The sequence below is a fragment of the Gekko japonicus genome, unplaced genomic scaffold, assembly GCF_001447785.1.
Source record: "Gekko japonicus isolate JY-2015 unplaced genomic scaffold, Gekko_japonicus_V1.1 scaffold1542, whole genome shotgun sequence".
Taxonomy (NCBI): Eukaryota; Metazoa; Chordata; class Lepidosauria; order Squamata; family Gekkonidae; genus Gekko; species Gekko japonicus.
In genome coordinates, this window is record NW_015172601.1 from 355870 (window position 1) to 371197 (window position 15328).

At 48.8% G+C, this 15328-nt stretch overlaps 1 protein-coding gene across 1 annotated transcript in view; it reads right to left on the reverse strand.

Annotated features, from left to right (window-relative positions):
* Nucleotides 1–15328, reverse strand: part of SORL1 (sortilin-related receptor, L(DLR class) A repeats containing) — a 145385-nt gene that overhangs the window by 71725 nt on the left and 58332 nt on the right. The window contains exons 14-20 of the mRNA XM_015421578.1: nt 14623–14818; nt 13642–13773; nt 10339–10430; nt 9171–9417; nt 5706–5844; nt 3317–3490; nt 272–385 (exon numbers count right to left, since the gene is read on the reverse strand). Coding sequence (XP_015277064.1) covers nt 272–385; nt 3317–3490; nt 5706–5844; nt 9171–9417; nt 10339–10430; nt 13642–13773; nt 14623–14818 — 1094 coding nt within the window. The remainder of the gene's footprint in view (nt 1–271; nt 386–3316; nt 3491–5705; nt 5845–9170; nt 9418–10338; nt 10431–13641; nt 13774–14622; nt 14819–15328) is intronic.

Sequence of the window (15328 nt, forward strand, 5' to 3'; positions counted from 1 at the left end):
GAATGTCTGGCAGCCTTAAGTTCTAGCCCTTTAGCGTTAAGCACCACTAAAGCGGCAAGCTAGACTTATGGGGGGGGAGGGCTGAGAGAGCTCTGAGAGAGCTGTGACCGACCCAAGGTCACCCAGCCGGCTTCATGTGGAGGAGTGCGGAATCGAACCCAGTTCTCCGGATCAGAGTCTGTCGCTCTTAACCACAAACACCATGCTGGCTCTCTGTTAGTCTCTGCTGAGTATGTTGACAGGGCTAGAGAAAAGCAACCAGGAAACATACGACAGTTCTTCTCATCACTCATATCCCCGCAGTCGTTGTCGTTGTCACACTGCCAAATGCTGTTGATGCAGTTCCCATTCGAGCATCTATACTGGTTGGACAGACAGGTGTTTTCTGGGATGCGGCAGCCGGGGAGGTGCGGGCGAGCAAGAATCCAAGCACAGAACAAAGGAAGACGGAAGAAGGAGAAGAGATTAGATTTATATTCCGCCCTTCACTCGGAATCTCAGAGCAGCTTACAAACTCCTTTCCCTTCCCCTCCCCACAACGGACACCCTGTGAGGTAGGTGGGGCTGAGAGAGCTCTTTTCAGAACTGCCCTTGAGAGAACAGCTCTTATCAGAACTACGGCTTGCCCAAGGTCATCCAGCCAGGTGCAAGTGGAGGAGTGGGGAATCAAACCCGGTTCTCCCAGATTAGAGTCCGCGCACTTAACCACTACACCAAACTGAAGAATTTTAAAGAAGGTACAGTCAGAGTCCAAGACAACAGAGCACATCAATTTATCTATATCCAAGTCGTTGCCAGTTTCTGGCATTCTGCCGTGCTTTGGCAGAAGTCAGGTGAAGCCTCCAGCAGCCAGGGCTCAGAACTACTACTGTTGATGACCCCCCACCCACGCCCCTCCCCTGCCGCCCCCTCTGCACCTGTGCGCCCAACTGCCAGGAGCCATAGAGGAAAGGCTTGTGGGTGGTGCACAGTGGTGGACCTCCTGGTGCCGATGGCAGCAGCACTCTCACGTGCATAGACTGGCCAGTGCTGCCAGGGAAAGGGTATGCAGGTGGTGGAGACAACGGAGAATCAGTGCCGGAAGGGCTTGCAAGCAGTGTTCCCTCTAAGCTGAGTTAGTGTGAGCTGGCTCACCGTTTTTTAGCCTCTGGCTCACACATTTTTGCCTTAGCTCAGGAAGGAGGGCTCCAGAGCAAACTGATTTAGGCAGCGGCCAAATCGCTCGCGCACAGCTTTAATGCCAGCAGCTCGCAAAGTAGAATTTCTGCTCACAGGACTCCACAGCTTAGAGGGAGCATTGCTTGCAAGAGGGAGAAGGATACATTGGCAGATAGGGGTGTGTGCAGGGGGAAAGGAGGACATGAGGGGGGCCTTGGTGGTGGGCAGATGGGGGCACTGTTTGCCCCGGGGGCCCCAAAGCTGGCCTTGGGAGCTGCTGGGAACCTACAGGCCAAAGCAGAACAGACTGCCATCTGAACATAAGAAGAGCCCTGCTGGATGAGACCAATCGTCCATCTATTCCAGCATCACAGAATCATAGAGCTGGAAGGGACCTCCAGGGTCATCTGTCTCACAGTGGCCAACCAGTTCCTCTGGACAGAAGCATGTTTATTCCTCAACTGTTAAGCATATCAGCTTCTACAAAATGGCAAAATAAACGGCTGACCCCCGAAGGTGTCATTTTCAAACTTCAGGATAAAAAAAGAAAAAATTGACTCTGTCTCCAAAGCGCGTGAGGTCTTGAGACTGCAACTGGGAGAGCCAGCTGAGGACGCTAAAGAAGAAGATGACAGCAAATCTAGTGGCGAACTGGACTCTGTGTCTTCCGACGAGGACTCTGCTTCAGAAAAGGGGGCGGCTGCCCCTAAACGAGAATACCAATTGAGGATTAGAAAAGATAAAACAAAGTGAAGGCTGAAGGACTCTAAATGGTGCCTTAAAGCATTTGTTATAAATGATGCTCTTGGAGTGGTCTTTAAACAGTTAAAAAAATGGTTAAAAAGATAAACAATTTAGCTTAATCGACTATGTCCAATGTAGTACTAGCATTTTAGACTAACATTTATATAAGCTGATGTAAAGGTAAAGGTTCCCTTGCTCGAAAGCCAGTCGAGTCCGACTCTAGGGTTGCGGTGCTCATCTCCGTTTCAAAGCCGAAGAGCCAGCGCTGTCCGAAGTCATTTCCATGGTCATGTGGCCGGCATGACTAAACACCAAGGCGCACGGAACGCTGTTACCTTCCCACCGAAGTGGTACCTATTTATCTACTTGCAATTTCTTGCTTTCGAACTGCTAGGTTGGCAGGAGCTGGAGCCAGAGACGGGAGCTCACTCCGTCATGCGGCAGCCCGGGTCTCGAACTGCTGAACTACTGACCTTCCACAGCCTGCAGTTCAGCGTCTTAACCACTTGAGCCACCACAGCTGATGTAATGATCTCCTATTCTTGGGGTTTTAGTTATTAGTGGTTTTCTTTACTTTCTCCTTAGATGTAGATGTTCCCTCCCTATTTTTTCATTGTAGTTTGTAGTTTATAGAAAATGCAATAAAAAATCCCCTCCGGGGGCATTAAAAAATTAGCAAAATTGGGACAGGAGAGAGAACTTGCTCCTTGTTCCAAATGCGAGGATGATGTGGAATGTGACAGCTCTGTAAGACCACTTCATGAGCATCTCTGCAAATGGCAGGCTCTCCTTTCTGCTCCCATGGGGTCCATTGTAATGGGGGCATTTCCCTAAACTGTCTCAAAATGTCCAACATTCTCATTCTTTGGCACGCTCTTCAAAGCTTGAGACTTCGTCATGCTTTTGTAACAGACAAACAAACAGATAACAGGTCCATCAGTGGCTACTAGGCACAACATTCTGTCTGGGGCAGTGATGCTCTGTGTTCTTGGTACTTGGAGGGCAACAGTGGGAGGGCTTCTGGAGTTCTGGCCCCACTCGTGGACCTCCTGATGGCACCTGGGTTTCGGCCACTGTGTGACACAGAGTGTTGGACTGGATGGGCCACGGGCCTGATCCAACAAGACTTCTCTTATGTTCTTATGTCTGGGGCAGTGACGCTCTGTATTCTTGGTGCTTGGAGGGAGGGGAAACCGTGGGACGGCTTCTGGAGTTCTGGCCCTGCTCGTGGACCTCCTGATGGCATCTGGGTTTTGGCCACTGTGTGACGCAGAATGTCGGACTGAATGGGCCATTGGCCTGATCCAACATGGCTTCCCTTATGTTCTTATACTGATGCCGAGTGTGAAGAGATGAACTGTGGAGTACTGTAAAGCCCCAGGCCAACCCCAGAATGCAAGCGTGTGCTCCTTACCTTCCTTTACACAGGTGTTGTTTTTCAAAAGATACCCACGTGGGCAGTCGCACTTCATCTCCCCCGAGGAGAGCAGATGGCCAGGGACTCCCTCGGGACATTTGCAACTTCGGCTGTTGTTGGATTTCGGGAGGCACAACAGGCTGCAAGGCTTGGCACTGCAGGCGTTCTGCCCTGTCAGGAGAGGGGGTGGTGGAAATGGTAAATGCCTGGGTAACAAGGTGCAAATTGCGGCTGAGCAGGACAGCATTTCCTTTGCAAGCAGAAGGTCCCCGGTTCAATCCCCACCGTCTCCAGTTAAAAGGATCAGGACCGGGTGAAGGGCAAGGTCGCTATCTGAGTCCCTGGAGTGCCACTGCCATTTGGAGTAGACAAGACTGGCTTTCACAAAACAAAGGTCCTGTATAAGATGTTTTATAGGTAAAAGTAAAGGTTTCCCTTGCTCGAAAGCCAGTCGAATCCGACTCTAGGGTTGCAGTGTTCATCTCCGTTTCCAAGCTGAAGAGCCAGCGCTGTCCGAAGACTTCTCCGTGGTCATGTGGCCGGCATGACTAGCCGCTGAAGCGCACGGAATGCTGTTACCTTCCCACCTAAGCGGTACTTATTTATCTACTTGCAATTTCTTGCTTTTGAATTACTAGGTTGGCAGGAGCTGGGGCCAGAGACGGGAGCTCACTCCGCCACGCGGCACTAGGATCTCGAACTGCTGAACTACTGACCTTCCGGTCTGCAGTTCAGCGTCTTAACCACTTGAGCCACCGCAGATACTTAACACCAGATAGACTGGCTGAAATGTATAAAAACATGTCTAATAGTCGCTGGAAGTGTAAGAAACACGTAGGTACGTTTTACCATATGTGGTGGACATGTGAAACTATACATACGTTTTGGGTTACGGTGCATACATTTATACAGGCAGTTTTGCAGACTTCATTACCCTTTCGACCAGAACTATTTTTACTGAATTGTATACCAGATGAGTTTGATAAAAATCAAAGATATTTTATAATTCATGCGGTAACAGCAACTAGAATCTTAGATGCAACTTTTTGGAAACTTCCAACAATACCCTCTGAACAAGATCTAATAATGAAGACCATGGAAAGTGCAGAAATGGACAAACTCACTTTGATTTTAAAAGGACAAATGGAAGAAGACTTTGTTGGGCTATGGACCCCATTTTACGATTGGATGAGAAAGAAATATAAAGATATGATTTCGTTGATACAATATGAAGTAGCCTATATGAACTTCTAAAATTTCACAATCTATCTCTTAAAAGCCTGAAATGATATGTGAAGAAGAGTTACATGCAGAAGACTTGTTATTTTGTTTTTCCTCTTTTCCCTCACCCCTGTATACTCTAAAACAGGGGTGTCAAACATGCGGCATGGGGACCGGATCAGGCCCCCAGAGGGCTTCTATCAGGCCCACAGTGGAACTGTCTTCTGCTTCTTCTTCCAGTTCTGCTGCTGCTGCTGCATCATCGTAGGTTTGCAGCTTACAGATACACACCTGAACAGCATACTCAAGATTGCAACAGCAGACATTTTGATGCAATAATTCAGAGCAAGAGGTGTCAGTTATCAGACACTGTTAAATAAACAAAATGTTGCAAGAGTGCTAATGTTAAATAAACAAAATGTTGCAAGAGTGCTAATGTTTTAAGAATGTTTTTATTTTAAGTAAAAAAAACCCCATTTGTGTCCCTTTTAAAGTTTATCTCTCCGCTACCTGGCATTACATTTTATGACACACATGGGCCGGCCCAACAAGGTCTCGTTTATGTCAGATCTGGCCCTCATAACAAATGGGTTCGACACCCATGCTGTAACACTTAACAAAGTGTACTAAAAAAAAGAAAAGAAAGACAAAACAAAGGTCCGGCTCAGTCCGCGGCTTCTGGTGTTCATGAGTTACAGCTTTCCAGCTTTCCAATCTGCCTTCCCAACTGGATAGCCTTGTTATTTCAATCTTCCGGTCATTTTCAGCAAGCATAATAATCAAGGTTGCCAGCTTCCAGGCGGGTCCGCGAAATCTCCCAGAATTACAACTGATCTCCGGTCTACAGAGATCAGTTCCCCTGGAGAAAATGATGGCTTTGGAGGGGGGACTCTACGGCATCATACCCTCCCCTCCCCAGGCTCCACCCCCAAATCTCCAGGAATTTCTCAACCCAGAGCTGGTGACTCTACACTGGACACAATGAATGGGTTTTATCTCTTGTCTCCCCACCCCCAACCCAGATGTGCGGATCAGGTTGGTAGAGATTTGGCTCCGAGAATGCACCATAATCCGTTTCTGTGCTCTTTCTTAATGTTCCAAGGAGTTATCACAATACAAACAAACGGAACAAATCAGAAAACGTTGAATACGGTCCCGGGAATACCTGCCGTCTTTCCTCGGTAGAAGATTTTCATATCCATCACACCGGTGAGGTGGCCAACCAAAATCTCCATTCGGGATCCGCTGTATTTGGAGGCTCTGAATATGCTCAGCTGAGACCAATCGTTCCAGTAGATTTCATTCTGAAAAACAGACCTCTTCTCTTTTAGCAGTGATATTTGGTGAAGTACCGCAAGTATAGATAAGCTTGGGAAGGAAAGCAAAACAAAGATCTTTTAAGCATATGCTCTGAATATGTTGATTAACTTTATTAAAGTTAATGTTATTATTCGAGATGGGCACGAACCGGCTCATGAGCCAAAATTCAACACAAACTTTGGCCGGTTCGGATCCCCCGGACCGATGTTCGGGAAAGGCACCTTCCTTGAACATTTATCGGACGTTTTTCCAGTTTGGCTGTTTGGGTCTATTTAAACCTGACACCTTAATGCTGCAGGGGCTGCTGCTGAGCTGATAGGTCCAAATGGCTGCTAGGCTGAAATGGCTGTGATTCCTTTCACTGCCTTCGAAGCAGAAGGAAGCGAAACGGACTGGCTGCCAGCCATTTAACCCTTCCCCGGTGATTCCCCCCATTTCTCCCGGCCGCAGTGAGCTACAGCCGGGAGAAATGGGGGAACTGAACTCGCCAGACCAGCTGGGGAGGGGCTCCTGGCTTGGTTCAGGGGCTGGCCCCAACCCCAAACAGAATCGGGGGGGGTTGGGGGGGGTATGCTGGATGATGTCTTCCTTCTCCTTTTTGCTTTTCTTCCCCCCATCAAGTTGCGGCCAACTTACGACAACTCCATAGGGTTTTCAAGGCAAGAGATGTTCAGAGGAGGGTTGCCATTGCCCGCCTCTGTGTAGCAACCCTGGACTTCCTTGATGGTCCCCCATTAAAATACTGACCAGGGCTGACCTGGCTTAGCTTCTGAGATCTGGTGAGATCAGGCTAGCTTGGGCTTCCAGGTCAGGGCATTTATTTCACCCATATCAAATATTCAGAGAACCTTACATACTTTATCCTGTTGAAAATCTTACAACTCTGCAAGGTAGGTGTCAAACCTCGCTTACTTTGTTCGCTTTGGTTGCCATGACTATTGGGGGGTGGGAATTCCTGCAGGGAGGGGGTGAGTGAATGAGTGTGAGACTGGGGCCTTTCGCTTCTAGAAGCCATAACTTTCCTTGCAAGTCGGGCCTCCTTTCCTGTTCCCAGGAAAGATGTCCTTGAAAGCTTCTTTGTACCAGCCTGAGCTGTAGATAACCAAGACATATGTTATCTTACTTGGTTGCGATAGCAACGTTAGGCGTGGTGTGCATGTGTGACATGTGCCTGGGGGATGGAAGGGGCTTTTGTTTGAATTACCTATATTAAGCAGGTGCCTGCCAAAATCTTTAGTTCTAACACAAGTGATATTCTGGATCATGTATAGGTAAAGGTTCCCTTGCTCGAAAGCCAGTCGAATCCGACTCTAGGGTTGCGATGCTCATCTCTGTTTCCAAGCCAAAGAGCCAGCGCTGTCCGAAGACGTTTCCGTGGTCATGTGGCCGGCATGACTAAACACCAAGGCGCACGGAACGCTGTTACCTTCCCACTGAAGTGGTACCTATTTATCTGCTTGCAATTTCTTGCTTTCGAACTGCTAGGTTGGCAGGAGCTGGAACCAGAGACGGGAGCTCACTCCGTAATGCGGCACACCTGGGTCTCGAACTGCTGAACTACCGACCTTCCACAGCCTGCAGTTCAGCGTCTTAACCACTTGAGCCACCGCAGCTCCGGATCATACTCCTCAATAAACTTATCACTGCCAAAGAGAGAGCTGTTGAGAGTAACTTGACTGGGAGTCTGACAGCAGGTCACTGTTATTTTCCCCATTTTGCAGACACGGCATGGAGGGTGAGAGCCGTGGTCTGCTTGAGGCCACCAAGCGAATCAGTGGCAGAAGTGAGATTTGAACCCGGGACTTACCCAGCTCAAACTTAGGCTGCCCCATCTCTCAATTTAGAATCGGATTTAGAAACCAAGGGGGTGAGGATATGACCAAAAAACCCCAAGCAGCAACAAGAAGTTCCACTTAAAGATTGCCCTTTGAAATCCCCAGAGCAGAAAACTAGCCATTAAAAACTTCTGTTCCTGATGAAGTTCTGATTTTGCACGCAAGGACATCACATCCCGTACAGAAGGACATCTTTTCCTTATCAGTTGCTAGGGGCAACCCCTCAACCTGGATTTGAATGTTAGCAGCCCGAGGGGAACTGCAAACTAGATAAGCTTTGTGGCTCATGCACATATTAAAGTCCTTCTGCGATTGCCTCGGGGAAGATCAGTTTGCTCCGACTTCAGCAGCAGCTTTTAAAATCGTCAGTTAGTTGCCGTGCTCAGAATGATGAGAGTTCTTAAAGGAAAGGCTTGGTGAACTGTGCAGTTAACATTTGCCCCTCCCCAAAGCAAGGCTGCAGCTACCTCTGGAAGATCTGCAGTTACTTCTTTTTTCAGTCATTTTTTAAAACATTGTTAAAAGATGTGCTCTCCTTGAAGCAGAGTGGGGTGCTGTAGTTGACTAATTCCTGCACTGAGCAAAGGAGTTGGAGTAGGTGACCTCTAGGATCCCTTCTAACTCTGTGTCAAGAAACTGGGCTCCTTGAAGAGAGTTTTTCTGCCTAAGCGTATAGAAGTCATCACCCCCACCTGCCGGCTTGTTATCAGAATTGGTGCTTCGGCTGGCAGAAGTGATTAATTTGCAGCAGCTGAGAACTGTCATCTCTGGTTAAACATCTGAGCTGAACAGGACTGCTGTCAGTTCGAGCCCCACACTGGTGTGAGCTACCAGCCGTGTCCCCAGCTCGCCGTTCACCCAGCGGTTCGAAAGCTTCGGCGAGTAGATAAAATGGGTACCACTCCTTAGAGAGGGTGGGCACACTTAACCCCCCCCCCCCCGGGGGCGCATGGTTAGCAGACAAAAGACAGGGCCGCGCGTGGTGCGCTGCGACTGAGAAAAATGCTGACAACATCAAGCGACGCCGACTAAAGAATGCTGCCGGAACATGTCTGATGCTTACAGCTGACCAAACTCCCTGTCGACTGCGAAGTATGTGTGATTAAAAATGATATATGTTGTCCTCCCTTACCCCCATCGTTAGTCCCGTGTCAACACATGAGTAACTGTAAATCGCTCAGAGACGGCAGCTCTGCAAGGATTGAGCGATCAATAAATCGAAAGATTATTATTATCATCATCATCATCATCATCATCATCATCATCATCATCATCATCTAAAGTGGTTGACCGCTTGCAATTTAGAGATCTATCCTGGTAACAACTTTCTATTGGCTCAATGGCTTTTCTTGCCCCACAAGCCACAAAATTCTGGCTACAGGTCCGGCGCCATGGTACCCACGGGCACCACACTGGAGACCCCTGCCATAGGTGGATGTAAAGACTCACGAGAGTCCAGATATCCCTCTCGGTACCTTGAAAACAGCAATGGCGTACGGATGAGGGAGGCTATCCAAGATCACCGATCTCTGCATGCCGTTGAAATCGATTCGCTCAATCCGGTCCATGTAAGCCTCGGTCCAGTAGATCCAGCGGTCGTCCACAGAGATGCCGTTAGGCCACCTCACCCCCTCGGAAACAATGCAGGTGGCTGAGGAGCCGTCCATCTCGCTTCGATAAATACCGGGCCTGGAATCCCCCCAGTCGGTCCAAAACATCAACCTGTGAATACAAAGCAGAAAATCATGTCACTCAGAAGGACGAAGAAAACAAGCCAGGTTGAAAATCACACACACCCCCCCGCAGTGGGCCACGAAATATGGCTGGCGAGTTGTCCTCACTCTGCTAGGTTAGATGTCATTCAGGATCGGCATCCCTACTCAGACCAAATCTGATAAACAGCAGGATTGTGAGGATGTATTACATTGGTGTGTCTGTCTGTCTTTGTGATTGTCTGTGCTCACTGCCCATTTCTGTTGCTGCTGCTTGTTGTTTTATTGCTGTTTGGAGTTTTTCTGCTAGCTGATATGCTGTTTTTTATGTTTTTAATGCTTGCTAGTATCCTATTTGGGTTTTTTAAAACTTTTGCCCTGCTATTCCAGTAGGAAGGTAGGGTAAATGTCTTAAAATAAAATAAAATACTATTTGGGAGCCTTAAAACTCCACCACTACCTCTTACAGAAAGTGAACACTTGTTTTCAAGAAGGGCATTCCTTTTTGTGTCCGTCCCCCCATTAACTACTGTTGGGAGTTCTTCTGCTATGTGATTTGCGTTTTTATGTTTTTAATGCGTGTATTACACCTGACTTCCCAGGTATGAGGCTTACTGACAACATCGGTAGTACATTTAGCACCCCACTTACCCTTCTTTAGGTAGCAGAGTCAAGGCTCGGGGCCGCTCAAGGACAGAGGAATTCAAAATTGTCAGTCTTAAGTCTCCGTCGGGGTTGGCTCCAATCTCTTCTTCTTCTCTTCTTTTCAAGAAGCGCATTACTTTTTGTGTCCGTCCCCCCATTAACTGCTGTTGGGAGTTCTTCTGCTATGTGATTTGCGTTTTTATGTTTTTAATGCGTGTATTACACCTGACTTCCCAGGTATGAGGCTTACTGACAACATCGGTAGTACATTTAGCACCCCACTTACCCTTCTTTAGGTAGCAGAGTCAAGGCTCGGGGCCGCTCAAGGACAGAGGAATTCAAAATTGTCAGTCTTAAGTCTCCGTCGGGGTTGGCAACCTAACACAAGCACCAAAACGTGGGGGAAAGATGAGTGGACGGCTTCTAAGAGCAACAGGCAACAAAAACTGCGCTGCTCGGGTCTCCATCCTGCCCTGGGAGAAGGGCACAGTCCCAATAAGAGGGCCGACCTCCAGGTAAGAAGCGGCTCCCCTGCAGTTCCAACCTGACACGGGGGTGGAGCAGAATCAGAACTGTGAAGCAGGCAAGTACCCACTTGCTGGGCAAAACTCCTTGAACCGCCGTGTCACAGGTGGGGGAATAGTAAAGGTAAAGGTTTCCCTTGCTTGAAAGACACTCGAATCCAACTCTAAGGGGCAGTGCTCATCTCCGTTTCCAAGCCGAAGAGCCAGCGCTGTCCGAAGACGTTTCCGTGGTCCTGTGGCCGGCATGACTAGATGCATGGAACGCAGTTACCTTCCCACCGAAGCGGTACCTATTTATCTGCTTGCAATTTCTTGCTTTTGAACTGCTAGGTTGGCAGGAGCTGGGGCCGGAGACGGGAGCTCACTCTGTCACATGGCACTCGGGTCTCAAACTGCCAAACTACAGACCTTCCGGTCTGCAGCTTGGCGTCTCAACCTCTGAGTCACCGCAGCCCTTAGGTGGGCGAATAGGGAATCTCTATCGGCTCACACCACTCCTGCGTGGGTCTAACTCGGGAGGGCCCAGAGCATCCTCCCTGCCCCTAACCGCTTCTTCTCCAAACAGGTTATACCTTCTAGGTGACTGAATGAGGGGTGAGGACCCAGGCAGAGTAGCAAACAGTTTATTAAAGAGCTCTAAGGACAACAATAATTCAAGCCACATATGGGATAATGATGTCAGTAAAGGCAGGTAGGCAAACTAAAAAGAAATTCTAGTGCGTCTATCTGCACTGTCCCTGGCTGCCTCCTGGTCTTAGGCCTCAGGCTAGCTGACCCCTTCCTGGATGAGGGATCCCTCCGTCTGCAGCAGCCTCTCCCCAGCCCTGCTCCCTACGAGTTAACCACCTTCCCTTTCTGGGGAAGGCCTTTTATTCCTTCTTCCCAAGCACCACCCCCTCACCCCCAATTTGACATAGTGTCCCCTCCAAATCCCCTTTTACCAATCACACAGCTCAGGGGGTGTCTGGGAAATGTAGGCCTGGTACCTACTTTAATATAGGCCTTCCTAGGGCCTGCAGGCCGCACTACTATAGGCCTAGGACGATGACACGGCGCGATATGCCACCAGCTCTACCGCCCAACAAAAAACAAACAAATGAGCTCTCTAAAAGCTCCGAAAATTGCTTCCCGCACGTAACTTTGATGAATCCATTCACTTATTCAGCTTGCCAGTTGCTCGCAAACCAAACCTTATTAGAGCAAATGGCTTTTGTTACCAGGAAGTAGCCGGGTGGTTGTATGCAAACCGACATCCACCCACAGAGCAAGTTCATAAGTGCGCTGGGGACGACTGCGTACGAGGTATAATTTGCCTGCTGCTGTACAATGCAAGGCACTGTTTCCGTTCTGCGGGAAGACAAATGAAGCTTTTCTTGCAGGAACACGGTGGAGTAACAAAATCCATTCACGCAAACAAGCAGATTTATAGGAGAGAGGACTTAATTTCCCTGCTGAATCAGTCCACGGTCTACCTTGTCTGGCTATCTGGCTTCTGGCAGCTCTCAAACCAGAATCTGGTAGAAAGAGCTTTGCCCTGTAGGTTTATCCCTGCCCTTTGGTATTCAGAGAGAGGCTGCATCTATGCCAGGAAACTTCATTTAGCTATTTGCTAGCAGGAGCTGAAAGCCCCATAATCCTTGCGCTCAGACTAAAATGGTGTGGAATTTTCAAACTTATCATGACTACGGAGTACAGAAAGGCATTTGCTGGATTCACCCAAAGAGTGATTAACACATGGAATTCACCACCACAGGAGGTGGCGGCGGCTACAAGCATGGAGGGTTTCAAGAGGGAATTCGATGAGCATATGGAGCAGACGTCCATCAGTGGCTATTAGCCACAAGGTATAGATAGGAACTCTCGGTCTGGGAAAAGTGACACTCTGTATTCTTGGTGCTTGTGGGGGGAGGGGAACAGTGGGAGGGCTTCTAATGTCCTGGCCCCACTGGTGGACCTCCTGATGGCACCTGGTATTCTTGGCCACTGTGTGACAGTGTTGGACTGGATGGGCCATTGGCCTGATCCAACACTGGCTTCTCTTATGTTCTCTTATGTTCTTGTGTACAGACCTGAAGAACGTCTTGTGGAGATTCACACCCAACTCTGGTCAAAGGAGGGAACTGCAGGGAAATCAGCTGTACCAGCCAAGCCAGCCTTCTTAAACCAACAGACCAAAAATGGTTCAAGTAATACACCCTGACCCCTATAAACATTTCCAAGTCAGCTCGCTTGCTGATCTACGCAACAAACGGCTTCTGATAACTGTATTTGCTTCAAAACCCTCTTTGCCTTGCCCCATACCTCTAATGGCACAGGAGACAGGTCATAAGAACATAAGAAGAGCCCTGTTGGATCAGCCCCAGTGGTCCATCTAGTCCAGCATCCTGTCTCACACAGTGGTCAACAAGTTCCTCTGGAGGGCCAACAACAGGGCATAGAGGCCGAGGTCCTCATTAGAACATCAGAAGAGCCCTGCTGGATGACCAGGGGTCCATCTAGCCCAGCATCCTGTCTCACACAGTGGCCAGCCAGTTCCTCTGGAGGGCCAACAACACGGCATAGAGGCTGAGGCCTTCCCCTGATAAGAACATCAGAAGAGCCCTGCTGGATCAGAGCAGTGGTCCATCTAGCCCAGCATTTTGTCTCACTCAGTGGCCAGCCAGTTCCTCTGGAGGGCCAACAACAGGGCATAGAGGCTGAGGCCTTCCCCTGATAAGAACATCAGAAGTGCCCTGCTGGATCAGACCAGTGGTCCATCTAGTCCAGCATCCTGTCTCACACAGTAGCCAGCCAGTTCCTCTGGAGGGCCAACAACAGGGCAGAGAGGCTGAGGCCTTCCCCTGATGTTGTCTCCTGGCTCTGGGATTCAGAGGCTTAGTGCCTCTGAATGTGGAGATTCCCCTCAGTCACCATGGCTCGTAGCCACTGATAGACTTACTCTCCATGAATCTATCTAATCCCCTTTTCAAGCCTTTTATTCTTGTGGCCATCACTACATCCTCTGGCAGCGAATTCGATGGAATTGCTTCTCAGCAGTGGGGCACCCTGGCCGTGCAAAGGCATACCTCGATCTTTGGGATACCAGCATTCACCCAGTACAGCAGCTGACTGATGGGCTCGAAGGACAAGGCTTCGACGGTTTCCAGACCCGTGCTGATTATAATTTCCTGTCCAGAACTCCCATTGAGACACAGGCGCTAAAAAAAAAAGACGCAGCAGCCAGCCATGAGAAAACTTTGGTGAACACAGTTCTTATACGCGGGAAGTAAACTGAAGGATCTACTATGGAGATAGTCATTAAAAGTGGGTCGCCGTAGTGATAGCGGCTGCTGGGTAGCTTTCACACCTGGATCAAGCACAGGAAACTTTAGCTGGCAATGAGTTTTGCAGACAAGAGGCCAATTCAAGTGGGCCACACTTCAAAAGTCAAATTCATATTTTTCTGCCTTTCGTTTCCCACACGACTGTTAATCTTCTAAGGCTGATCACCCCCAGCAGTTCAGTTCAGTTTATTTCTACAGTCCTTAGACCGGTCATACAAGAAGAAGTACACCTTTACAATATTCTAAGATTTTAAAATACATCAGTAGAACATTAAAAACAGATTAAAATTTAATCTGATATCTAACTGCCATAACTACCTAACTACCATAGAATTTCCGTAATCTTAGTATTGCCACACAGAAACTGGCTACTTGGTGGGTAATCTTGGGATTTCTATCAGATAGAAGAAACTCGAGTCTAGCTTTTTCAGAAAGGCCCGGAAATTCTTCAATCAACAGAGCTGTCTGTACTCTCAAAAAAAGCCCCACACATTTCCCTTTTGTTGCCCCATATAGAAGAAACTCGAGTCTAGCTTTTTCAGAAAGGCCCGGAATTTCTTCAATCAACAGAGCTGTCTGTACTCTCAAAAAAGCCCCACAGATTTCCCTTTTGTTGCCCCATATGTCTGACAACACCCCCACCTGCCCCAAACACCTACACAGTACTTCCTTCAGGTATGTAAGTGTTACAATGCACTTTGGGAGCCCTGAAGAACACCTCACCTGGATGATGTCAAGCGTGACGTCTGCCCAATACAGACAGTTCTGGTCGTAATCAAAATCCAGGGCCACCGCCCCTCGCAATCCGTTCAGAGGCAGCTTCTCGCTGATCCCGGAAGAAAGGTCATACCGGTGGATGGAATACCGTGTGGCATAGAGAATGAATTCGTTCTCCTCTACAGACAGGGAGAAAGGGGTGCTGAAGGAACATTTTGAACCACGTGTTCAACACCCTCATGGCTGGAGTTCACTGTTCCAGAGAGACAGGCAAGGTAGCCAATTCGGGAAGTGCTCCAGAAAGCTTGACGCTATTTCACTAAGCCTCAGTGAAGACTATGGTTTCCCATTGCCTCACAGGCATTAAGTTAAGCTGGCAGGAAGAAAGTTGATTCCTTTGAAATGCAGTATTGGGGGAGAGTTTTACGGATACCATGGACCTCCAAAAAGACAAATAAGCAGAGGTCATTTCGGGGGGGGGGGGAAACCAAGGGGAAACCCGTTCCCCCGGGGGGGGGGGGGGGGGGGGGGGGCACGGAAGAACTCGCACTCCCGCCGGCCTTGCAGGTCCACCGCCGGGCCCCTGATGTCAGGGGGTGTGACATATGCTAATGAGTCATGCTAATGAGTTCCCCTAGCTCTTTTTCTATGGAATGACCCCTGCAAATAAGTGAGTTCTAGATCCAATCAAGCCTGAACTCTCCCTAGAAGC